Genomic DNA, 27,765 nt, shown 5'->3' on the forward strand with positions numbered 1-27,765 from the left:
TCGATGAGCTTGACACCCGATGTAATCGAATAAATTTAACTAATTTTTAGCCTACTGAACTGATTTTTTCGTGTTGTAAATCAAGATAAGCAAAATAATTTAAAATGGGTGAACAGTAAAATGAATATTTTCCAGAGAAATTGAAATAATTAAAGAAATCAAGATAAGCCCAAGGCCAATAAGGAAAGTGGAAAGGCATAGCAGCCCAACCCAATACTGCCTGTTTCTTCAGCCTTTGTGGGCCCGATCGAAGCCCATTTGTTAATCTTCTAAGTTCTACCCACACAAAATTAGGGATGGCAACGAGGCGGGTCTGGGACGGGTTTGGCTAAACCCGGGATCCACCCCGCCTCCCTTTGGACCCGCCCCGCCCCGCGAACCCGGCAGATTCAATACGGGTTAGACCCTTTGAACCCACTATAAATTAAATAATTTTAAATTTATTAAAATAAAAAAAATAAAAAGTTTAAAAATTAACAAATATCATTAAATTTAATTTCAAATATAGATTTATAATATTTAAGACAAAGAAGAAATTATTCTCACAAGTTTAAATTTATTAATTTGTAATTAATTAATATTTATTAGCTAAAAAACATTATAATGATTTATTTTTATACTAAACATATCATAATAAAATAATTTTATTTCAATTCAATAATATTACACATTCAAATTATAGATAAAATATCAATTATTTAGTATAATAATATAATTATATATTATTAATATTACATATATATTTTATATTTATATATATAGATGAATATTTTATATTTATATATATAGATGAATATTTTATATTTATATATATATAATACTTTGGCGGGATCCGGAGTGGATTTGGCCAAACCTGAAACCCTCCCTGGACCCGCTTGTGGACCCACTTTTGTCATCCTTACACAAAATCATCTGGAAGCGTAGATCGTACCAGAAGATCTTCGGAGGGAAGATGTACCACGTGGCAATTAATAACTGGTACAGATCGAGGGCTCACATGCACCGCGCGGAACAGGCGACAATACCAGTCTGGTCTTTATAGGGCACTAGAATTTGCACTTACTAAATATAAATCAACATATTGATTTTTGTTTTACAAGGCGGCTGGATTTACAATCTTCTGCAGACAACGGAGGTGAATTAACTGTTGATCTCCCACTTTTTCGCTCAGTATTTTTGTGTATCTTTTCTGATCGGTTCATTTGTAATGGTCGGATTGTTTTTTTAACTGCTGTGTGGATTTTTTTTGAATTTATTGTGTTTAGATTTTGTTTGATGATTTATAGTGAAGGATTTGGATTCGTTTTCGAGACCTATTTCTTGGATTGTGCTGTCGTTTCGATTTAGCATTCCCGGGGTTCGTATGATTGCGACACGATTTATATTGCTGGGAGTTGAGCTCGTTGATTTTTGTTCGGTGTTGGTTTAAGTTTTAGTTAAATTTGTGTGAATATGAGGTGGATCGAGAATGTGTGTTGATTAACCTTTGTATGCGGAATTCGGTTGGTGAGTAAGACCAGCCTTTCCGAAGTTACTCAGTTTTAGTAAAAATGGGAGATTGATTTCATCTATTGATGTGGAGAAAAGTTGTGTGTGTTGGATCATCGACATCTTTTTATGTGATACTCATATTCATAAAGCTCGCATTTAGTATCTCATGTATAGGAGAAGAAGTCGTATTTCTCTTGAAATGATTATGGCAAACTGAGTGTATAGGAATTTATGGTTCTTGAGTTTCCTTTTTCAAAGGAGGGATTTGAATATGAGAAGCGTGGAACTTCAGATTCTCTGTTTATTTCTTGATGATCAGAATGGAAGGCTTTTGGCTTTAAAATCCTTTTCCCAAATCCTCTTTGCTTGGATTATTCTTTTGATGAATTGATTTTGTATTTTCGTCAGTGCAAATTGCGGTAGAGGGACTGTTGTTGCCCTGCAGGTCAAAGATAAGGGTTCTGCAAAGAATTTGACAAACAAATCATTAACTTCTTTTAGATCCAAATTGTTTAATGAAGGGTTCTTCTTTTACCGGGATCAAGGTTTGGTGTTTTTGGTCTGAGAATGGTGCAACTTTATTCTGTAAGCATATAAATCAGATGATTTTATGGGAAACTTTTAGGAGGGTCCAATGACCTACTCCCTGGCTGCCAGGTTGTTGTTGGGTAGAAAAACTCGCTTGAATTTCCTGTATATGAGGTGAAAATTTTGCTTTGATGGAAGTATTGTATCCCGCATTTGTATTGTAGTGATTGGATCACCCCTAGTCAGGTATGGGTGTAACCCTGTTTCTGGGGAACAGAGAAACTGTAGAAATGTGTTCAGAGGGTGATTAATTGTTTATGGTAACAAAACTCTGCTCATGACAGGTACCCCCTTGGAAAGAAAAATATTAGATCAGTCTTTTCTCCACCAAATTTGTTTTTTAAGGCACATGATATGGCTAGAGAAATAACTATGCTCAATGACTTTCCTTGTCATTTATATTGACTAGCCACTTTTTGTTCTAGGAGCATAAGACAACAGAAACAGGATGGTTAGAGCCTATTCTCAAGAACACACTTACAAGCACCCATGGGAGCGAGTAACTGCTGCATCATGGCGCAAATTTGCGGACCCTGAGAACAAGCGTACCCTATCTCACATCCTTGAGGTTGACACCTTGAATCACAAGCTTGAACCTAGCACTGGAAAACTTTACACAACTCGAGCTCTTACAATTCATGCTCCAGGGCCGTGGTTTGTTCGTAAAATCATTGGCCAAGACATCTGCCATTGTGTTGAATCAACTGTTGTTGATGGGAAAGCTCGGTCTATGCAACTTGCCACTCGTAACATTAGTCTCGAAAAGTTCATCGAGGTGGAGGAAAAGATAAGATATGAACCTCATCCTGAGAATCCAAACGGATGGACGATATGCAGGCAAGAAACTAGCATACGCATAAAACCCTTGTCGGCATTGGCCTCGATGGCAGAGAGAATAGAGCAAAAATGTGTGGATAAGTTTCAGCAAAACAGCGCCAAGGGTAGAGAAGTTATGGAAAGGATGTGCATGTATCTTGAAGCTGAATCCAGTGGATTGTCTGTCTGATTTTTGGCTCTTATTTTAACTTGGAGTCTTCCGGTTTAATTATCAGGTCTGAGTAAGCAGGAAGGATAAATTTACAGAAGACTGTAACAGAATGGTTCTCCCTTTAGACTTGGTCATCTTTTTGTAATAATAGGGTTATGTAACACACTTTCTTTAACTTGGCCTATACTTGTGTTTCATGATGGTGTACAAGCAACTGTTACCATGACAAATAATGTCTTTAGTTTGTTTTTTCGTTTTTTAAACTTTGATTTACTTTTAAACAAAATCATGATTGTACAGTATACGCATGCTTAGGAGAGTAGTTTTTGTAGGCTGTATATTTATTTATTATATTTTCTACGCTCTCAAGTATATCTAGTATAGAATAGACCTAGCCACGGGCCGTGTCTGAGTCGGCAATAGGCCGACCCTTAACCTGCCCGCCCGTGGCCGGTTCGGGTCCGGTTAACCGGTGGTTCCGGGTCCGGGTCGACCCTTATTTTTTTAAAAAAAAATTAAAAAAAACTTGTACAATTGAACTTTAAAAACTCTATCAAATATTTCATTATCTCAATAAAAAAGCTATTACATTTATTAAATAAAAAATATATTATATTTCAACTTTTAACATAATATTACATTTATTTAAGAAAAAATAAATTGCATTTCAACTTTCAACATTGAATATTAAAAACTCTATCTAGTTCAATAAAAAAAAAATTATATTTATTAAATAAAAATATATTACATTTCAACTTTTCACATCTTATATTAAAAATATATGTATATCAATAAATAATTTATTATATTTATTCAATAAAATTATATATTATGTTTCAACATCTTATATTAAAAACTCTATTTATCTCAATAAAAAATATATTACATTTCAACTTTAAACATCTTGTATAAAAACTATTATTACATTTAATTATATTCAATCACATTTAATTACCAAATTAACATTTGGCCTAGTGGCAAAAATGAGGTTTCAAAATCATTTGTTTTTGGGTTCAAATCTCACTCATGCGTGTGTATCAAATATATAATATTATTTAAATTATTTAAAATTTAAAATAATATTTTAAAAAGGTAAATCCGCTGGGTCAACCCGGTGAACCCGTCGGGTCGGACCCGCCGAGTTGAACCGGCCAACCCGTCGGGTCAGCGGTTTTTCAAAGAAAAAAATCGGGACCGGACCGCCCGGTTCCAGGTTAGACCTGTTGACCCGATAACTGGCCCGTTGACCACGGGCCGGTTCCGGGCCCCACCCGGCCCTTGGCCAGGTCTAGTATAGAACAACTAACAAATATTGAATTTAAATGAAATTGGAGAATATTTACTTGTGTTGATATGATTGTGAAAATATAATTTATAAGGTGATTAGTAAACTAATTAGATATGATATAAAGTGTTATAGATAAATAATAATTTGTTTACTGTGATTGATTACAATTGTGATTAGAATTGTGATTAAACAAAAATTTACAATTTTGCCTTTTAAATATGATAGAAAAGATTATAAAGAAGGGTATATTTGAAATTTTCTAATTTTCTTTCCATTTATACAAGTCATAGATTATTTATCCTTAATGAAATTGAGGATTATAAATCATGCTCAAATCTAATTATTAATGGGCTTGAGTTTAGGAAATTTTGATAATTTTTAAGTAAACATGGGATGAATTATTATTAATAGTCTTATCACATGATGATCACCCCAAGTAAACGCAACCTTAAAGCCAAACAAATATGAGATATAGCGTGGCTTGTAAGTACTGAAATTATAAATATGGATTAAATTTATAATTTTGTGTTCTGCGAGATAAAAATACGACTATTCGATTGTTAGGATATACTCTTCAAACTACTCAAAAAAATACTTTTTTTAAAAAAAAAAATTTCCAGTCAATTTTGTTTTGCAATTATTCTTCTAAAAACACTTCAATCACTAAAACATAATCCAGTGTGCTTTTTTGGTTTAGATAAAAAAGAAATGATAAATTTTAGTATTTTCTTGATAATGGTATTAAAATATTTTAAAAATACACAAATATTAAGTGACTAACATATTAAAATAATACTTGGGATATCTTCTTCCGGATAATTATTAAAATTGTCCCAATAATGTCACACAATTCTCAATTATACCCATTTTTTTCATTGTTCCCAAATTAATAAGTCCATCATATACTAAAATAATATTCTAAGATATCGTTTGGTTTCATGAATGGGAATGAGATGTATGAGAGAATGAATAGAAGTGTGATAAGAACATAATGAAATATGGATAAGCAATACATAGATATGAACAATATGTTGTTTGTATATTTTTTTTTTTAGGATTATTGTATTTATTACTATAGAATCTCTTAATTGTCCTTTTCAATTTCTACTCATCCTCCACTAATACCATAGGTTGGAAGGGTTTTTTTTTATCAAGCCCATATATAATGTCATACCGTGACATTAGATGAAAATGGGTTAACAAAAAATAAAAGAAACATGAGATAAGTAAAAATTTGTGGATCATCTCACTTTCATCTAATGTATCAAATGGTACATAAGGCTTCGCTTAGTACGTGTGATGAGATTATTAATGTAAAGATAAATTTTGGGATAAGTATATTTTTCAATATAATTATGAAATATATTTAAAAAACTTTATTTTGTTTGTTTGGTTTTTTATGTGTAGGATTAAAAGTTGGACTATGCATCTTTTACCAAAATTGCCCCTGACCACTGTACACATCCAAGGCCACGCGAGATTTGAGAATAACCTAATATCTCTCACTGCATCTCCTCTTTTGACATCCACATACACAGGTACACCGGCGTCGATTTTAGAGTCCATTACATTCTACATCTCAATCTCTCCGACTCAAATATCCGGTTCTTGCTTCAGCCAGATGTGTTCGAATTGTAAATAAGAATGGAGTTGTTGCTGCCTTCAACAGAGTTTGACATATCCGTGCAAAACAAAAAAAATAATTTTATTAACCAGTGCTACATCAAAAAAATACATCAATTTCAGCGTTTTGGAATACAATCAATGTACGTGGCTACAAACATTACTGGTTCGTTTTCAACAATTCTATGGTTGTTCGAGCACAGTACAACTAAATACTTTGACGTGGGGTAAAAATATAATTAATACAAATTTGCAAGAGCACATTGATTTACCTGGTTCATGTAGGTTTGTCACAGATTTGCTTCCATTGTGAACTTCCAATTCGCAAGCATAGACGAGGCCCAGCTCTAATGGCAGATAAGATATGAGTGGTGAATTATAGCCTGATGAAGTAGGGCGAAGGGTATAGTGGGAAAAAGAGTTCCTTATCTCTTCTATAGAAACATGGATTCTAAATTTCTAATACCCTCTAATTAAAATGGTGGGTATATTTACCTTCCTTTTCCATCTTCAACAATGCATTTGGCAATGTTTGGTACGTGGGTTTAAATTGGGACAGGGACTAGAGCCTTATGTTTGACTCGTTTTTTGTGCAAAAGGTGAAATCTCAAGGCTCGGTCAAATGTTCGGTACGTGGGTTTAGATTGGGAAATGGACTAGGGCCCTATGTCTGACTCGTTTTTTGTGCAAAAGGTGAAATCTCAGGGCTCGGTCAAATGCACTGTTGAAGATGGAAAAGCAAGGTAAATAAACCCACCGTTTTAGAGGGTATTAGAATCCATGTTTCTACAGTAGAAGAGATAAGGAACTCTTTTTCCCACTATACCCTTCGCCCTACTTCATCAGGCTATAATTTCACCACTCATTATCTACCATTAGGGCTGGGCGTCGTCTGTTCTTGCGAATTGGAAGTTCACAATGGAAGAAAATCTGTGACAAACCTACATGAACCAGGTAAATCAATGTTGTAGCGACCCAACCCGTATCCACTTGATGTGATGATATTTGCCTATATTTATGTGTGTTAATTGGTGTGATTAGAAGAGTTTGCATTGATTAAATTCATTGTATAGTTACTAATGAATAGTATTTGCGATGTGAGTACCATATTTCATTGGTAGGGGACATGGAGATGTCCAAGCATGCAAATAAGTGCTCCTTGTAGAGTGCAACAATCCTCCCTAAAGGACTTTCCAAGTGGTTCTCACTTATCGAGTGGAGAAGTCCTAGTTTATGGTTGTACACCATTAGTCCTTATGACCCGGGACAACATGGAGACTCTATATGCTAGTGCTTCACTTTGACTTATTTACCGACTTATCTGGGGTCTTCAGGTGGCAATGTTGGGTGTTGTGACAAAACATATAGGAGTCGATGCATTGTAGTCAGGGATTCACCGCTTACCCACGGGTATGGATATCCTATGTGTTCTTATGCATATGTAGCTAGAAATATCTGATCAGAGTAGGTGATAATTAAAAAGGGGTTTCTTGAATTACACCTTCGATGCAACTACGACATGACACATAGTTATCGATTCAATGACAATTCTCGATAAACCAATGGTTGTCGAATCGGTTGAGATATATGAGTTGAAGGGACCGTACTGTACGCTAACCATAATTGATTGGTTCTTGCAGGCACTATCATTTGATACCTAGGGAGTCATGTAAGCAATGTTGCTAGACGTTTCAATGATTGGTTGGGTACTATCAGACTTTAGTTTTCTGACGTTCTTATTATCAAGGAGTTGATCAATAAGAATGGAGCTATATAGGGTATGCTCACATAAGAGACTTGTTGATCCCAAATCACATTGAGATGTGAACCCACTGCTAGTTGTATCAATGAACCATTGAGGGTCACACAAGTACTAGCTTTTTAGATCCCGTTGAGATTAAAATTAGTTCAATGTGTTGAACAACTTATAAAGGAGTTTATAAGTAAAATAAATCAGAAGTTTGACTTCTAAATTGGTGAATAAATGGAAAAGTAACTTTTAATTTCTGAATGTGTTCCCAAATTAAAAGTTGACTTAAAATAATTAGTTTGTGAAAATGTTGATTTTCTAAACTATCGTTTTGAACTTAATTAATTAATTCAAGAGTTAAATTAATTTAACACTAGTAGACTTTGTAATGTACAAATAATTAAATTAATTCAAGTGTTGAATTAATTAAACACTATTGAGTCTAGTAGAGGTCAAATTGATATAGTGTTGAATAATTATATACTAGTGGACTTGAATGAGTTCAAGTTAGATTTAATTAATTATTTAAACTTAATTGGGATTAAGTTTAATGTTTAATTAAATAAGTTCAAAATAATGTATATATATAATATATATGTATATTTTTGATATATATATATATATATATATATATATATATATACATAAAATATATGTGTGTGAGGTAATTGAAGGGTTGAAGGATAGATGCAATTTTCCATGCAAGCCTTTAGCTTTTCCATGCATGATTTTAATTGCATCATTTAATCCTTCACCATTATTATATTATTATCAATATTATACACACATATTCATTCCAATTGTGTGCCTTGGCCGTGCACTTTTACTCCACAATTCTCCAAGTTTTTCTTTTCATTTTTGAGGAAGAAAAAAAAGAAAATATCAATGCAAAATACTCTAAATATTCTAGTGCATATTTAGAGCGGATCTAGATCGTCTAGTCGTGCACCTAATTCAAAGGCTTGAAGTGTTGAATCCATTTTGAGCAAGGTGTGCTCTTGAAAGCTTATAGATAGTGTCTACCACTTCAAGAGCCTAGTTGTTTATAAACTTGGTTGGAGCCATAAATCAATCTTTGAGATTGATAGGTAAAACTTCTAAATACTCTATGATTGTTTGATTTTGAATGCTACACAAGTGCTCGGATCTCTTTTGTTAAAAATTTTAAAATTTCCGCTGCGTTTCCGGGCACGAGTTAACCGATCACCAACCTTTGGTCATCTCTATACAAGAATAACCTACGTCAATCCCAACGTTCAAATATTATGTCCCAAAAATCTTATTGCATGCTCTGATACGAATAAATATAGCGACCCAACCCGGATCCACTACCAATCAGAGATTAAAGCTTAAGTAAGCATGCAATTTAACAAAATCATAGATATGCTACGGAAACCCAAATAAATACTGGACCAGCAGAATACAACCGGTTAAATAAATTCAATAAATACAACCCAATTGAATGAGACTTAATGAAATATAACCTAACAGTTAATCCTGTTGTCACGTTCTTGTCACCGCTCCCAAATCCCTGGAAGAACTACTTGCAACTGTTCCGTCGAATGGGGTGTTCAGAAAACAGAAAACACTGTACGTGAGCTCTAAAGCTCAATACAATAGTACGAGTAAACATACACATATGATGCATGCAATATGAATATGTCCAGGTATCCGTATCTGGGATATACTGTATCAACCTACTAAGACTGGCGCCTAGGATATGAGCTGTAGCCTCTGGGAATCAAACCGCTGGACCCAACCACTCACTTCTAACCAGACGCGGACACAGGGGTCCCCCGACACCAGAGCCCACCCTGACCCGTCGTCAAAATGTCCAAACAAGGACTGAGCAACCATACTCGCTCATCTCAAAAGATGTACTTACGTACCTTACTAAGGCAATCCTAGAAGCATTCATCTAGGTTCCAAGCCTACCATCCAACTCTACAAGTCTACAATGAAAAATACCCATGCATTACTAAACATGCTCTAAAAGCCTTAACTAAGCTAGATACTCCCTAATAAATTTTAGGGAACTCGGACCATACTTGCGTCCGTCGTCAGCCCGCTGATGGCGACTGTCCCACAACTTGGGCACAAATTCGCAATAGCTCCGCTACTGCTCCCTACACTGTCTGCCAACTACTACTATTAAATAAGTGCCCCCAAAGTCCCTAAAATGAGCTAGAATGGGAGAGGAAGAAGTTGGAAATGAGCAAGGTAATGAGATCCTTGAACCTATATTTATAGAGCTCGATCGGCCCATCGGAGCGTCCGATCGCTGCATGCAAGCCACACGTCCGACCTGCACACCGGACCATCCGATCACTATACCGGAGTGTCCGATGTCCAGTCCATGATGTCGCTGCTAACATCATCCTGCACACCTGTCCATGCACATTCAGAGCGTCCGATCCTATGATCGGAGCATCCGATCCTTGCCACCATCCAAACTCAAACGGAGCATCCGATCCCTCCGAAGACTCGGACCCTCCAGGATATTTTCGAGTATTCTGGATCCTATTTTAGAACTCCTTAGACCCATTTGAAAATCCCTTAATCATGTTTTATTTAATTTAAACATGATTACTTAAATAATTATCACTTAATCGTTAATTCTGGATACGGGTCACTACAAATATGCTCTTGCACTTTTTTATTAATTATATTTTACCCCACGTCAAAGTATTTAGTTGTATTGTGCTCGAACAACCATAGAATTGTTGACGGTGAACCAATAATGTTTGTAGACACGTACTTTGATTGTGTTCCAAAACGCTGAAATTGATGTATTTTTTTGATGTAGCACTGGTTAATAAAATTAATTTTTTTGTTTTGCACAGATATGTCAAACTCTGTTGAAGGCAGCAACAACTCCATTCTTATTTACAATTCGAACACATCTGGATGAAGCAAGAACCGGATATTTGAGTCGAAGAGATTGAGATGTAGAATGTAGTGGACTCAAAAATCGACGCAGGTGTACCTATGTATATGGATGTCGAAAGAGGAGAAGAAGTGAGAGATATTAGGTTATTCACAAATCTCACGTGGTCTTGGATGTGTACAGTGGTCAGGGGCAATTTTGGTAAAATATTCATAGTCGAACTTTTAATCCTACACATAAAAAACCAAACAAACAAATTAAATTTTTTTAAATATGTTTCATAATTATATTAAAAAATATACTTATCCACAATTTATCTTTACATTAATAATCCCATCACGTATACCAAGTGTAGCCTAAGGGCCCGTTTGCTTGATAGGATTAGCACCGGATAAGACAACAAACCTGTGTTTGATTCGTTTTTGCAAGAGTGAAAAAAGAGCGTCAAGGTAATGGGTACAAAGACAATCGTCGTCAAAAAGTAAATAGATTTCGTTGGCAAAAATGTATGTACATGAGGAGCATATCTGGTAACACCCTTTCCAGAGAGAAAGACAATGAAGAGATATATCATGTAAGATCTGGTCAGATTTGGTAAAGATTGGGGGCAATTTTAGTAAAAGCTGCATAGTCCAACTTTTAATCCTACGCACAAAAAACCAAACAAACAAATTAAATTTTTTTAAATATATTTCATAATTATATTGAAAAATATACTTATCCCACAATTTATCTTTACATTAATAATCTCATCACACGAACCAAGCATAGCCTAAATTGTCCTTGAAGCTCAAAAACACTAAAAATTGGTATTGGAGCCTAGGTGTTTTCTTTCAGACATTTAAAATTATTATTACTCTATAACTTACTTGGTAGAGGGGGAGATTTCTCTTCAAATTATGAATCCGAACATATGTTCGAGATTTTTTATTTTCAGGATTTATTCCAATATTTTGGAATATGTTAAACGAGGAAATCTAAGGTTAGGTATCAATAAGGATTTGGAACAAATAAAAATACTAATTTAAATTATGATTCAAATTCATAAATTCATAGAAATTGTTTCGAATTCATCTAAAATCTCGAAAAACCTTAGAAATTCAAAAGACAGTACAAAATTATGGCAACCAACTATATTATGTACCACAACAAATTGAAGATATCCTTAAAAACCAAGAAGAAATTCTAAAAACTTTAAAGGATATTTGAACAAGGATACAATACCTAGAACAATAACCTAGTTCTAGTCAAAGGGTGACCCGTCTGTCACGCGGGTGACCCTTTTGCGATCCCCGGCAACGGTTCCAAAAACTTGACCGGCTTAAATTTGGTTTAAATAAATTATACTGGTAATCGTACAAGGTCAAGTTATAAAAAATGGACAATAAGTCCAAGTATCGATCCCACAGAGACTGTAGTCAATTTCAAGAATTAATTATTTAGCTTAATCTAGACATAATAATAAAAAGGTTGCGATGAATTAAATAAAAATTTAATTACAAAAACAAATAAGAAATACAATAGCTGAAAGATAAATTTAATTAAAATGAGACAACCAAGACACACGCAGGTACCAAACAAATTATGCAAACAAGTGGCAAATTTAGGATCCAGATTTAATCTTAAATCACGATGAATTCTCCTAATTTATTTAATAGTCTATTTCTAGAACAGTTAAACCTATTCAAATATTAAAGGATTAATTTTTATAATTCTAATCAAATTCAAATTCATTAGGAATTATGAAAATTTAGTTTTTACCTAAAGCCGCATACTGAAATCGAATACTATTTTTAGTCGGTTTAACCATATATATGTCAATTATTGGAGCGATCAAAATCAGTTCCTAATATGTCGACTCAAAATCAATTAACAAACAAGTAAATAATTGATCAGATTATTCACAAGAACAAAATATAAATCCAACAATCAATAACTTTAATAAAAATCTAAAAATCCCAAATCAAAATCCACATGTTTGACATAAAATTGTTCGGCCCAATCTCGCTGTCTTGGTTGAAAAAAAACTAATCAAATAACGAAAACAATATTCAAACAAAAGTTTAATAATCTAAAGAAGAAAGGAAGAAGAACACGAATGGAGCGTTCTTAAATCTTCAAGCCTCCGCCCAAGCCGCCTCACATCTGGTCTGCGATTTCCTAAATCTGCTCTCTAATCTCATTTTTATATGGCTTTAAAAGCCCAAGAAATAAAGCCCAAAAATTTGAGAGTTTTAATTTCCGAAAATTGTATTTGTTTTTCCTGAGTGATTTCTTGTTCGAGCGCAAGAAGTTGCGCTCGAGCGAGCAACTTTCTGTCCCAAAGATTTTTTTTCTCGCTACAAGGCACGGGTGTGCCCTTCTCTGGCGCGGGGGCGCTCTGCTTCTATACCAACGCGCAGTTTTCTTGAAAAAATCATATATCGAGATCTAGCCTTCGGATCGAGCTAAAATTTGGACAACAGCTTCAAAAATCCTGAACTTAATTTTGAACAGTAAAGATCGGATTTGGATCTCTCTAGCATCAAAAATAAATTTTGAACCATTGCTGCTCTGTAATTCATTTTTTCGGCTCTTCTCTTGCCCCAAAATCATGATTTCTTCACAAATTCCTACAAAAATCAACTCGAAGAGTGAAATGCACACATGCAATAAATCACATAAAAACACATATAAAACAATATGAAGGCATGCAAAATAACTATAAAAACAACACCAAAATATGCATATAAAATGTAGTTATCAAGAAACCTTTAACTGACGAAGAAAAAATGATCAATCTTATCAAAATTGTCTTAGAAAAAAAAATTGATGACAAAAATAAAAATAATTGGTCTTGAGGATCTCTAAGACCTAGCAGAATCATTTGCAAATATCAAGGTCGTAGATCTAAAAATGAACACAACTGAAGGTGATCAATCCAAGAAGAAGTGTTTCGACACGAAACACATGAAGATTTATCTGGATTATTTAACCAGACCACGATAACTCATAACATGATCCATAATTATGAGAGATACCCTACCCTACAGAGATATCAAGGATTCTGTGCAGGACAAATTGAGAAGTTCTTAGGAAATCTTTTTCTACGAAAGCATCATTTGATCTATAAGTTTTCTAAAAAGGAAATGACAATCCCAATGGAATTTACAGGATATCGTATGGAAATGCAATTAATTCCTTTTGAATAACTAAAAGAGAAATTACAGAAGATCAAGCTAGAAGTAGCATGAACCATGTCTTGGATTTATATTGAAGCAATTCAGATCATGATAAAAGCTACCTTCATAGAAGGCATAGATTCACCAATAGATATTGCTAGATGCGATAAAAGGATGGATAATCTTCAAGATTCAATGCTGGGAACTATCTCAAGAAATATTTGCACAGGAAATATTGTAGGAGTTATTTATCCAAGAATTGCCTACAACTTGGAAGATCGAGAATTCAGTCGAGCCTTGACTCTACATCAAAATTTCAAGAAAAAAAGGTCGATGAAAGAAATAAATAGACCATATTTTATTACCTACCAGGTTTCATATGCTTTATCTAATACTCATCATTCAAAATTATTTATTAGAAATGAGTTTATTGAAATACCAAAATTATTTAAAAAAGTTGCTCATGCAATTTATCCAAATAGAATGGAGTTGTCATTAATACATGAAACTGATATACATATCCAAGACAAACCTATTTTGAAAATAAATCAGAATCTTAGTCTTGACCCATAGGATATCTTTTCAAGGAGATAGAATAACTAGTTACAGGTGATGAAAAACACATGTGCAAGTAAACCAATCGACACCAAAAAGTTCAACAATGGGAAAGCTTAGATGTTCGGAAGGATGAAAATAAATTGAAATAAGATTTGCTATTACAAGTCAGAGGAATCAATTCTCTTGTAATACCATATACAATTTGGACCAACTGATAATAGGAACCTACCAAGGGGTGATTCAGAATCTTGGAGGTTTATATTACGGGTGTTCCGAGAAAAGAACAACTAGTTTTGGGGTTAGAGTTTCTTGAGGAACATAAACCTCGAAACGTCTAGAAAATGGACGGAATTTGTAGCAGAGGACCGGTTGTGAAAAATCCAATGACCACTAATCCAATCTCGATATACTCTCAGTTGGGATGCTATATAAACACTACAAAGCTATTATACTTTGTTGCTTATATTGATTCAGGATCTGGAATTTATACAACAAAAGAGGAGTTTTTCCAAATGAATTGGAAGAAGAACTGCCTCAAATTGCTGGACGAGATTTCTCTAAAAGAATCTTAATCTTATGCAAAGAGACTAATAAAACTGAAACTAATCAGCGGGGTCGGTCAAATACCTTGGTATAAGGTAAAAAAACCACCAATTTATTTTTATGATACCAGAGCAGACATCTTGTTAAGGAATGATTTCCTGCAAATTTTTAAATCCTACACACAAGAAAATAAGACTAGAAGATTAAATCACAACACCATGTGATCACAAAATCATATTCTAGAGACTATGAGATGCATTTTATAGAAAAATTCCAATCCAATTTCGCAGCAATCGTGCTGATGAAGGAAAACTTCTACACCCAAAAATGAAATACTCCAGAAGTTTTGGGGAAGCAATGCTCCAAATAAGAATAGAACAAGAACTCCAACCAGAATAAGTGGAACTCCTTAAGATAGTATTACATCAAAAAGAAGTGGAGCTTGAAACAAAGGTATCCCTAGAAGATATCAAGAAAAGAATCAAGGAAAAATACAATGACAATCCCTTGGCATGGTGGGAAAGAAACTAAATCCAAGCCAACCTTAAAATTAAGGAAGACAAATAGTATGAGTTTATCATATTCAAGCTCATCCCAAAGAACATAATTGATCAAATTGATATGCATATTATTATTAAGGAACATCTAGACTTTTTTTTAATCAAAGCAGGAGTTTCACCATACAACAGTCCAAGATTCCTGGTAGGAAATCATGGTGAGATCAAGAGAAATAAACTCAGGCTAGTCATTAATTACCAAGAGATAAATAAAATATTAGAATTTGATGGGTACTTTACCAAGTAGAGATTATTTAATTATTTATATACACAATGTAAAAGTATTCATTAAATTTGATTGTAAGTTCGGGTTCTATCAGAATTGTATGAAGGAAAAAAGCAAGAAATTCACAGTTTTCTCCACACCACAAGGTCATTATATTCGGAAAGTATTACCGATGGGATTGACTAATGAACTCCAAATATTTCAAAGAAATATAGATAATTTTTTTAAGATTATCTTGATTTTATGTTTGTCAGATTAATAATATTTTAATAGCATCTAAAAATATGGATGAGCACATAAAATATTTAGAGTTTTTCTCTAAAGTTTGTAAACATGAAGGACTTTTTGTCTGAAAAGAAACCACTCATTGCTGCAAGAAAAATTGAATTCCAATTAGAACTAGATGAATCGGTAATAATTCTGCAAGAATATATTGTAAAAAAGGTACATAATTTTTCAGAGAATCTCAAAGACAAGAAGCAGCTCCAAAGCTTCTTAAAAGTTGTAAATTTTGTAGTAATGTTCATTAAAAATATAGCAAAACACATGAAAATATCAAGTCCATTACTAAAGAAGGACGCTAGATTTGTATGGACAGAAGACCACTCTAATGGCCTTAGCCAATTAAAAGAGATTTTCAAGAATCTCCCAAAAATGGTCATCCCTCAAGGTGAAGATGAATTGGTGTTATACACAGATGCCAATGACCATTAGTGGACAACGGTTCTTGCAAAGATGACACCAGATGGAGAAAAATCATGCAGATACTATAATGGTCTATCCTCAGATGCAAATGTAGCAAAATGACATATCAACGAAAAGAAATTCTTTGAAGTGAAATATGCCTTGAAAAATGACCATTATTCTTACTTGCTAAGAAATTTACACTAAAAGTTGATAATACACATGTTAATTCTTCTATTGGATATTTTTGAGAAGAAAATAATAAAATAACGTGAAGGAGCAATTGAGAAAGCTAAAGAATATATACAATTGAATCTAAACCAGAGAAGGCTAGATTATTAAGATGGTAAGTTTTATGTCAAAATTATATTTTTAATATTGTTATTATCAGATCTCATGAAAAATATTATTGTAGATTTCTTAACAATGGATGGACAACGCTGATGTCGATGTCATCATGCAGATGCAGAGGCGTTTGAGGGAACACCTTAAAATACTTCAAAACGAGTTCAATAAGATTGTCCTAAATGCATAAATGGCGAGTAGGTCACAATAATTGATAGGAGAACTGTCTCTGATCGAATCACGGGATATTTATAGGCTTACACTCAGATATGGTCTGCATTACAGAAGCCGATCCTCCGGGCTATTGAGAAACCACTAATTCCCCAAAAAAAATGAGTTTTCGAGTACATGGCTCTATAACTGGAGCAAAGGATTCAATTACCCCCTAGAACAAGTGCTAAGTCGGGATCATTTTCCGACGAGTCGACCCAAGCGAAAATTGAGGCTCCATATCCTTATTTCGAGCCATCAAGTCAACCTTTCACCTCGAGGATTGAGAGGGAGAGATCAACTTTAGATATCAAACTGACAAGGGAAAAACTAAGGTATCAACTAACGAAACTACAATTTCTCCATTTCAAGTATATCAACAAACTTAGGAGAAATTAAAAACCAGAGTAGGGATTAATCCAGCTACAACTTGGGTTGATGTTGCAGAAAAATATCCAAGGATGTGGATGAAACTCAACGCCCATCTTAAACAATGGTATGATTTTGGGGGATCTTGCCTCGGTCTATACCACCTTACCAGGTTTCTCAGAGATAGCATTGTCACCAAAATGGATCCAGGAAGCTTTACATGAAACTTAGGCAAATAATGATTATTTTTCCATATGAGATATTCTGGAACTCTACTTCTTCAGTACGACACCGGAACCAGTTGGGAAATGCTCACATGAATTATTTCATTTCATCAAACTTAGGAGGCCGGAGGTAAATGATTAAAAATTTATTAAGGACCCTCAAACATAAGAAGTTCCTCTGGTTGCCACACTCCGTGAAGACGACATCTCTACCAGGAGAGCATGGGGGATATTGGTTTGCCTCACAAAGATGGACAAAGTCAAGTTTATGTTCAAATTTTATCAAAATTCAGTTACAAATCTTTTTTGTTAAACATCATACGGGAAAAACTACAAGATTCGCAGACGAAGCATTTGAAAAGAAAAAAAGAAATATTTTGTGGAATAGCAAGCTGACGGGGAGTAAAGAGACTTGCCGAAAATTTTGCAATATGACTCACATTGGAAGATGGATAGGAAAGATCTACCTAGACTCCTCGAACCAAAAAGATCCAGAATTCGGGAAAAATTTTCGATCAAGATTTGACTGAAAGCATGTTGCAGAAACAAGTCCAAGTGGTAAATGACCACATAAAAAGTATTTTTTTCTCGGGGACCTCAAAAGCCAAAGATTCTCCGACAAAAAAAAAAACATGTGACTCAACCACCACTAGAAGGGCTGGACCACTCAGGACCACCCATTAAAAGATGTTTCCAGTAATAATTCATCAGAAAAATTGGCAATCAATAATGTAAGAAGTCACCTTCAAGTTTGATTTCAGATTTCAAATCCGAAAAAGACTTCTATAAATACCAAGCAGAACGAAGACGAAGACATCGATTATTCTCTTCATTTTTCTAAAAAATTAAAATTGTGATATTTTCTTTCAAGTTTATGTGTATTGTATTTAAATAAGTAATCTCATCCTTTAGAGGAGGTTACTAATGTAATAATATTTAGCATGTTTGAATAAAGTTCCAGGTTTTTGCCCCTTTCATGTTGATTTCATTTATAAATTAAGTTTATTACTATACATCTTGAGTAAAAAACAAAATAAGGTTGTGCTAGGTGTTGTTGAAGGAATTTGTGAAAGGAACCATCGATTGCGCCTATGTGGTTAGAAGGTGAGAAGAGTATGTGAAATCCGGTGGATACAACACAACGACATTTGGTCAAGAAAGGTACTAGACTTAGTTCATTTTACAAAAGCATGATAGATGAAAAAAAACGAAAAAAAGTAAATTAAAATGAAGAAAACGAGTAAAATAGTAATTGTTCAAATTCAGGAAAAATTTCGGGACAAAATTTAGAAGATAAGAGACATAATTAGCATAAGAAAAATTCAAAAAACAAAAAGGAGAAAATGAGAAAACTATAAGGATAAGGTATTATCCCTCTTCTTTCATTGATTTTTTGTCAATAAATTTCTTACATAAAATTTTAACACCGCTAGATATAAAACTCTTGTTGAACCCTTAATGAACATATTAATAATTCAAACTAATTGGAGTTTCTTACTAGATGCTAATTGGGAGATGTCCATGTAACCAAGGTTTTAAAACAGATGAAGCGTGATGAAGCGTCACGATCAAGCTTCACAAGCTTAAGCGAATTTAGAACAAGTTTAAGCGTGAAAAAGCGTTTTTCATTTTTTGTATAATTTTAATTATATTAAGTTAATTAATAGATTAAATAAATAAACTTAAAACTTTTAAGAATAAATACATAAATTTTCAAGTTATAAAAAATGTAAATCTCAAAATAACGAATTATCTGGAGTAAAATATTTGTGTTAGGCCAAGATCATCTTTTAGTCGCAAAGAATGGAAATGCTCGAAGCAAATTTAATTTGATGCATTTAAGGTAAAAAAAAAAACCTAATATTATTAAATATTTATCATTTAAAATAAAATTTTAAAATATTTAAAAATAAAAATTTAAATTAAATTTTATTTTTAAAAAAATTATGTTTTTTCACGCTTTTTTGCGTTCTTTTTTTGCGCTTAGTATGGTCAACTAAAGGGTTGACCTCTTTTTCCACGCTTCTGCTCAAAGTGAAGCTTTTTGCTCACGCTTCACTCTTAAGCGACGCTTTTTCGCGCTTTTGCTTAATCGCGCTTAAGAGACGCTTTTTCGCGCTTTTTAGAACACTATCCGCAAGTGCTTGGGTCTTGACCCGAGCTCGATATGGGGTAGAAAAAGATGACCCGAGGACCGAAGTGGAGTTTGGAAAGATGAAAATCAAATCTATTATTTATTATCTAAATACCTGCATATCTAGCACTATAAGTAAATAATCTTTGATAAAGATCAATGTTTGAATTCAGAAAATAAGCAAATCTTCTTGGTCTTCCAATTTTGGTAGGACTCTTATACACTTCACCTATAAAATACCCAAGTTTGATTCATCCTTGACACAACATTGAGAATATACACATTATATTACACAATATATGCATATTTTTTTAGAGTTTTCTTGTCCCATAAATCCTATTTTGATTTAGGCATCAAATTGGTCACGTCGAAAAACTCTTCCTGCGTCCATTCATGAGCTGTTTATTGTGTGCATGAGACCGGCTCATTTACGAAGCCATGATAAAAGGAGAAGATCTAACTGAGAAAAAGTTGCCACATTTACCAAACTTTTTCCAGTGTTAAATTGGGCAAGACGGGGATGTCTTCTCCATACTCGTTTTCGAATTCAAACGTCCTATCCGTATCTCAATTCCTGTCTTTTTAATGGGAGTCACCTCTCCATCCTCATCGGACTAAGTTTCCAAACGGCTCTCACACTTGAATTTTCACTCAGGAATCTTCATTCCTGTGGGGGATATCAATTCCTTCTCCAATAGCATGCGCGAGTGTCTTTGAGTGTACATACAAACATACATACATAATTCAAGATGTTCATGACGGGTGCGGAGGCGGGAATATACTCGGTCTGGCTTCAATGGTACATATATATTTTATGTATTATTGAATAGCATTATATGGTTTATTATTTTTTTATTAGTATTAATTTATTACTCAAGAATTTTTAAAATATTTTATTTTATAATTGTACTGTTTTTATTAGTAATGTTAATCTTATATTTACCATTTAAAAATTTTCTATTATTAGTATTAGTGAGTGTTGTTTATCATTATTAATAATAAATAATAGGAAATAATTGACAGGTTTATATCTCATTATTATTTATTAGTCTTGTTATTTTTAATTTATTTTTATTGACAATAAGTATTTATCTAACCATTCTAACCTAAATTTTAATTAATGTATAATAGTGGTATTTGAAAATCACCACAAACCACAAAATTAATTCATTATTTTAAAATTACATCAAAGAACCATATATTTTTTCATATTGTATATTTAACCTTTATTTTCCATTTATTTTATCATATTATATATTTTATCCTTGCTTTCCAGTTGGGTTAATTACATTCATCATCCTTGTGAAATCCCGAAATTTTTAAAAACCTTTTATGAAAAATAATGATCTATTAACTCTCTGTGTTTTGAAATCTTGAGCATATACATCCTATCTTTCAAATTTTAAGCATTCACCTCCTTGTTCGTACGTGTTTTCAATGGTGTTTGTGTTCAAAATTGCTTTCAGGGGTGTTTGTGTTCAAAATTTGAAAACACATGGAGGAGTTAACGATTAGAGCATGTTCAATGGTAAGATGAAGTTGATGTGATGAAATTGGTAACTTCATTGTGTGATGATGTCAGCGATGATAACTTCATTGTTTGGTTCCGCGGTTCCGTGAGTGTGAGATGATGTTATAAAGAGGATGTTGAAATATTAATTTTTTATTTTATTAAATATATTTCTGTTAAGCACAAAATAAAATTTATACAATTAAAAAAATTAAAATTATACATAATTAAAATTTAAACATTATAAAAAATTAAGAAATACACGAAATTAAAAAATTTAAAAATTACAAATAATTAAAATAAATTACCAATAACAAAATAAATTACTTTTTAATTTTTACAATATCAGATTAATTTTTTTATTAATAATTTTTTAAATTTAATTTTTTTAAATTCTTTTTAATAATTAAAAAAAAGAAAAAAAAAGAAAAAGAAAAAAAAAAGGAGATTGCAGTTGGGTCATCGCGCGGGGCTTCCTCGCCCCTTGAACATGCTCTGATAGTAGATTTTCAACAATCTCGTGATTTCAAATAAATGCAATTAGCCCTTTTCATTTTCATATCATTCTTATAGGGATGTAAATGAGACGAACAGTTCGCGAACTGTTCGGGTCTCGGCTCGTTAGCTCGTGAACATGCTCGTTAACAGGCTCGTTAACAAGCTCGTAAGTCATCTTTTAGACGAAAAAATAATAGTATTGATATTTAATTTATAAATTTACACTTTACTTATGAAAAATATTGAAAAATCTATAAAAATTAATTTATTAGAATAAAATTACAAATTTTAACAATAATATTATATTTTTTTCAAATATATAATTTAGTTTTTAATTAATTTAATAAATATTTAAATTTATAGTTTAAATATATTAAGCTCGTTTAGGCTCGATAAAAGCTCGAATAAGATCGTGAGCCATGAATATATTCGTTAAATAAGCTCGGGCTCGGCTCGTTTATAAATGAACCGAGCTTGAACATTCAAAACCTCGGCTCGGCTCGGCTCGGCTCGTTTACATCCCTACATTCTTATTACGACACGTCATTTACTCGTTTCATCCAAACATCCATTTTCTTGTCATTCTTAATTTCTTGTAGCGCATTATTTACTCATTTCATCGCACACATTAAAAGGTACCTCAATCTATTAATGGGTTATGACAATTTTAAGATAAAATATGTTATGATGAAGTAAAATTTAACAACGAAGTATATTATATGAGAAGAAAAAGTAAAGAAACCAGTTTAAATGCAAGACTTGGATTTCACCATCAAATTGAGAAAAATTGAATTATTAAAAGAGCTGAAGCTTGGAAACATTCATCAAGACAAATTAAATATGATTTACAAACAGTCTTCATGGATACGTTCATCAGTATATCTAGGAACAGATACCATTCGGACAAGATCCTTAACAAGTAGAATGACACAAACAAACCAAACCAACGCAACATAGATAAAAGACATGGAATCTGGAGCCAACAAACAAGTCGGACGGGTACAATTCTTCATCCCACATGCTGATTTAAACTATGCTGGAAGTAGATTTTCTTAATTGGAAAGAACACAACCACCATAATTCAGCACTCTATATTTTTTCTAGCTTATCTGCCTTGATGATTGGGTTGGCCTTGGCGATTGCATCTTGAGCTTCAGTCCGGTAATCAAATGGGCATTCGTGTTTATCAGAATAGTGGTGTAATCCACAGAAAACATTACCACAGCGACAACTGAAGCCAGTTAAACCAACCCGCTTCTTGCATGTACCACATCTACTAGGACCCTCCTTTACTGAGTTTGATGCGTTAAAAGAAGGCTCTGTGATTGTTTTAACTTCAATCAAATCAGTTTGTGCAACTGCAGATTCGGCAACATTATTTTCCTTCTCGTCGCTCAACGATCCAGTAACAATGTTTTTGAGCGATGACGCAACAATTTTAGCTTGTTCTTGTTTCAATATCTGATCCTTGTAGCACTTGGAACACAAGTTCATGTTCCCGGCACTTCCAAAGAAACCACAGTTGTTAGCACACAAAATAGGACCTTCAAGAGGGGGTTGAAATCCAGTTTCATCATGCTCCATGTCGCAGCTCCTGCTTCACCAAATTTGTTCGAGCGAATGATAACAACATGATTTCACTTGTTCATCGACTTTTAAAAACAAACTCATGATAAAGATTTTTCAGGAAGGAATATAAGATGAACTCTCCTCTCAAACAAACAAAGAAAAGCTCATGGCAATTTCCATCACAGATACCTTACCAACCAGAAAAATAACCTTGAGGAATCCGCAACAACTTATGGAAAAGAATATTCTAACTGTAACTCTCAATCCACTCTAAGTTGTGTTCCTATCTCATGTTCCTTGTGGCTAGATAAATGCATTTGGTCATTAAAAACATGTTAATCGTCATACTCATGAAAAACTCGTGTTATTCAACCAAATACATTAGAACACCAAGTCGAACGGTAGATATGATGTACTAAAGAAAGCATCAGTAACAAGGTACATAAAACCAAGAACTCAGAGAAATTGTCAATTAACAATCGTAAATCAGAAAGATAACCTCAGGGAATCCTCAACTTGACAAAGAAATACACAAATTCAATGACTGGAATAGAATATTCTCCTTTATTTCTCTCCTACAAAGAAAGCATTAGTAACAAAGTTGCAGAAGATCAATCACAACTCAAGGCAGTTTCCATTGTACATACCTTATCAATCAAGAAAAGTAACCCTAAGAAATCCTCCATTTGACAGACACAAAACACAAATTCAACAAAAACGTCAAAAAAATATTCCAATTCAATCTATAAAATAAATAAAGAAGCACCAGTAAAAGAGGCATGACACAGGAGCAGCGCACATCTAGTTTTCACCACACGTACATTATAGATCAGGAAAAAAAAACTAAAGAACTACTAACACATGGAAGGAAAAGCAGGAAACTTATGTCAAACTCAGCAATGCAGCATTAAGATCCAGCAACGCATCCAAGAACATGTTGGAAGCCACTTTTTCCAAACGTTTATGCCCATTGAACGTGTTCCAATAAAGTTTCTACTTTAGCACACCCCTCGTGGTATCCAACATACATACACATATTGGACTATTGGTCAAGGATAGAGCAACCAAGTTCCAGACATAACAACACCAAACATGTTAAAAATCACAGTTACCAAATGCTCGAGCTCACAAAAGGTTCGATAATAGTTTTATACATTCATAGAACAACAAAAGGAGTTTTGAGTTACGTCCACACAACAATAGAATCTGTACACTGCAAGGTCTCTATAACAAAAATTTCAACTTTCGACTGAAAAAACACGGAAATCTCGTAACCAATAATCAATCTCTATTCATTCTGCAGAATATTTGACTAAATTGACCATAAATTAATTAAAAGGTTCGATCCTCACCAAAATGTATTCAAAGACTCGACTTTTTTCCCAATTTTTTGGACAAAAAATCAGAGCCCAGCCCCAAAAATGACCAAATACTTGTATAAGATATAAAAGAAAATTTAAAGAATCGTGATTCCCTTTTTGTTCTTGACTCAAAATAAACAAGCCCAGGCTCCAAGAAAAAAAACCCATATAGGATAGATCCAGCTTCCAAACTGAGAAAGCACAATTCGGAATCAAAACCATACAACAGTAGAAAGAAGGGAACAAGAAGTGAAAGAAACTGACCGTAGAAACGAGAGATCAGGGACGATTTCTAACGCTTACTCCGAAAGCTATGATTTGCTTTTTCCCGATGAATTAAACGACAATTGAGTGATTGAAATGAATTTTGTGAAATAATATAAATTTAGCTTTTTGATTAATTGCGTTGCGTTGTTTTCAGCGTCCAATTTGAGGGAGATGATGCCTCGTTTTCTTGAAACTTTTTGCCCACGGGTCACCTTTCCTTTCCTGATGGGGAACTCCTTTTTGTTTTGAGTCTCACGATATCTAAATGTACTATTGCGGATTAAGTATCCTGCGGATGACATCGACCTTACTCTAAAATTATAACACCACCATTTACTTTTATTTACCATAAAATTCATGTTAATTTCTGTTAATCACCCACAAACTATGTATAAAAAGAATAGGTTTATTCGTGAGACAGGTTATTTTTAATCTTATTTACAATAAATAAAATAATATTTTTTATATGTGACTCAAATTAAAAACTCGTCTGTACAAGAGTCTCACTGTATCCATAAGATAATTCGACACCGTCCAATGTAAATACGATGTATAAATTATGTTAGAAAGAAATAAAAATTAATTTAAAAGATAATAAATTAATTAAAACAAATCAAAACAATTATTTTTCATATCTCCTTAGTAATATAATTGAAAGAGTTAAAACAAATGTTAATTTAGAAAACAATATCAATAAAATTTTAAGATGAGATTTATATATGTAAATTTAATTTGGTATCAAAAAGTCACACCAAATTCAACTACTAAAAATATAGTGTAATATAAATATATGCTAAATGTACTTGTTTGTTTCTATAGCTCATCAAAATCTTGCAATGCAAATTTCAAATGTACTATCTACCAAATTTGAAAGGTGTTTAGCCAGAAAAATAAAATTATTTTATAGGTCTAAAGCAAAGAAAAAGTCAGAGCCCAGTTGCTAAAAATTTAAGCCCATTGTCTTGGCCCGTAAGAGGTGAGGAGAGCTAAACCTAATAAGGAATAGCGGCAAAATGAGCAATAAAAAGATAATTCAAAAATCAAAGATTTGGTCAAAATTGAAAGTGGAGATGTGGAAGGAAAAATGTGGCCCAGTAAGAATTGAAGGGAAGTGGGAGGTTACCAAAGGAATAAAAAGGGGGATCAACAGCAATAGAAGTTCTCTCAAAAATTCACAACAAAAACACAGCTCCAAAAGCTCTGTCTTCTCAGCAATATTTTTGCAAATTTCAATCTTCATCTTTTAGCATTTTTTCCAGAAATTTCAGTGCACATATTTAGCATTTTTCGCTGGGTTCCTTGAACTATTACAGCAATTTCTTTTGTGTTATTATGAAAAACATTTATCAATTTGGATTTTCAGTAGCAAAGATTGTATATTCAATTGCTATTAATAATTCTCCTTCCATTTTTCTTTCAAACTTTGGCATATAACCGGTGCAACTGAGACCGACGGTAAAACCGAGACTCATTTCGTTTTGATTTTAGAAGTTATATTTTCATTTTTATTTTTATTTTATTTTGGCACTTGAGTGTCTGGCAGGCCTGCAACCAACCCACTTGAGTCATTTTTGTGTGCAAACATAATTTTGGCATGTCTAGTGGGACTTGATGTCGTCAAAGAACCAAAGAGACCAAGATAAAGGCGACGACAAGTCGTCACAATAGGGCCCCACTGGAGATTCTGTTCCACATGTTGATGATGCTGAAATTGTGGTTCAACCGGAGGTGGAAAATGTTGATAGACACCCACAAACCCGTGAAGGAGGATCTGGAGGAATTCCAGAAATGCTGATGGTTTCTTCTGATCACTTTGACTCTATGGTCTCAAAAAAAATTGAAGACATGGATCTGATGGTCTCAAATACAATAGAACGCATGGAGGAAGCGCACAGGCTGATGATCTCGGCAATGAGTTATATGCGAGGTGAGATGAGCAAACTCAAAACCAGTAGTGGAGGAGCACCAAAGATCACCGAGGTATCTTAGGAACAGACAGTTAATCCGAAGAAAACTGCTGGTGAGAGCCATAAATCCAACGAAGGCGGAGGATCAAGCGGAGGTTCTCCGGCAGGCAATCCTCGCCTGCTTGGAAACTCCGGGTTTGGACATCCAAATGACAAATATACCCCTCCTCACAAAAGAGAAGATTAACCTTGGATGAGAGTTCCTCTAAACCAGAAGACTAGTGGAAAGGCACCTGTGATCCAAAGTTATGCAGTTACCAACCAAGGAGCACAGCCGGGTCTTTATGTTGAACCGTATATTCGCCCATATCCCCAGTTGAATACTCAGGGGGCAACCACTTATCATCATCCATTAACTAGACCACCAGCAGTAGATCAGGATACCATAAGGGAAATGGTGCAAGATTTTTATGGACCAAGTATTAGGACAATGACTAGACTTGAGTTCCACAAGCCCTATCCAGAGATCATCGACATCAGCAATCCTTATCCTAAGGATTTTAAGGTACCATATTTTACACTATTTTCGGGAGATGATGGCCAATCATCCACTGAGCATGTAGCAAGTTTTACTATCCGGTGTGGAACATTGGCCAACTATGAGAATTTTCCATTCTTCAAGATGAGGTTGTTTCCAAATACTTTGACAGGAACGACGTTCACATGGTACACTCAACTGCCAAGGAATTATATTTTCACTTGGCATGAATTGGAGAAGTTCCATACTCAGTTCAATAGAACTGATCTAGATACCAGCATCGTTGATTTATCCAGGGTAACTCAGAAATCCGAAGAGACGACGTGGTTATTCATTGAACGATTCAAGAAATTGAAAAGCCGATGTAAGCCTGGCCAAGGGCCGGGTCAAACCCGACCCCAACCCGAAACCGGCCCGTGGTTAATCGGGTCAACAGGTTTGACCCAAAACCATGACCGAAGCCACTGGCCGGTCCGCTCACGATTTTTC

General features: G+C 33.9%; 2 protein-coding genes across 4 annotated transcripts; one reads left to right on the forward strand and one right to left on the reverse strand.

The window, feature by feature from the left end:
• The first annotated feature begins 1,001 nt into the window (after positions 1–1,001).
• Positions 1,002–3,282, forward strand: LOC140875360 (uncharacterized). The gene is made up of 2 exons (XM_073279025.1): positions 1,002–1,135; positions 2,505–3,282. Exon 2 carries the CDS (start codon positions 2,528–2,530, stop codon positions 3,083–3,085), a length of 558 nt encoding a protein of 185 aa, XP_073135126.1. The 5' UTR covers positions 1,002–1,135; positions 2,505–2,527; the 3' UTR covers positions 3,086–3,282.
• Positions 3,283–22,421: 19,139 nt separating this feature from the next.
• On the reverse strand, positions 22,422–25,068 carry LOC140880984 (zinc finger A20 and AN1 domain-containing stress-associated protein 4-like). Of its 3 annotated transcripts, none has more exons than XM_073285924.1 (3): positions 24,829–25,068; positions 23,703–24,755; positions 22,422–23,228 (listed from the first exon to the last, which is right to left on the reverse strand). In XM_073285924.1, exon 3 carries the CDS (start codon positions 23,216–23,218, stop codon positions 22,724–22,726), a length of 495 nt encoding a protein of 164 aa, XP_073142025.1. In that variant the 5' UTR covers positions 23,219–23,228; positions 23,703–24,755; positions 24,829–25,068; the 3' UTR covers positions 22,422–22,723. The 3 variants fall into 3 exon arrangements, with proteins under 3 accessions (XP_073142025.1, XP_073142030.1, XP_073142017.1); XM_073285929.1 differs by lacking the exon at positions 24,829–25,068 and having other exon boundaries at positions 23,703–23,778; positions 23,851–24,817; XM_073285916.1 differs by lacking the exon at positions 23,703–24,755 and having other exon boundaries at positions 24,829–25,066.
• Positions 25,069–27,765: the final 2,697 nt, after the last annotated feature.

Source organism: Henckelia pumila, chromosome 1 (assembly GCF_033568475.1).
Source record: "Henckelia pumila isolate YLH828 chromosome 1, ASM3356847v2, whole genome shotgun sequence".
Taxonomy (NCBI): Eukaryota; Viridiplantae; Streptophyta; class Magnoliopsida; order Lamiales; family Gesneriaceae; genus Henckelia; species Henckelia pumila.

Bases quoted from the DNA above. Each gene is read 5' to 3' on its own strand.
- LOC140875360 (XM_073279025.1), top strand. From the start codon at position 2,528: ATGGTTAGAGCCTATTCTCAAGAACACACTTACAAGCACCCATGGGAG.
- LOC140880984 (XM_073285924.1), bottom strand. From the start codon at position 23,218: ATGGAGCATGATGAAACTGGATTTCAACCCCCTCTTGAAGGTCCTATT.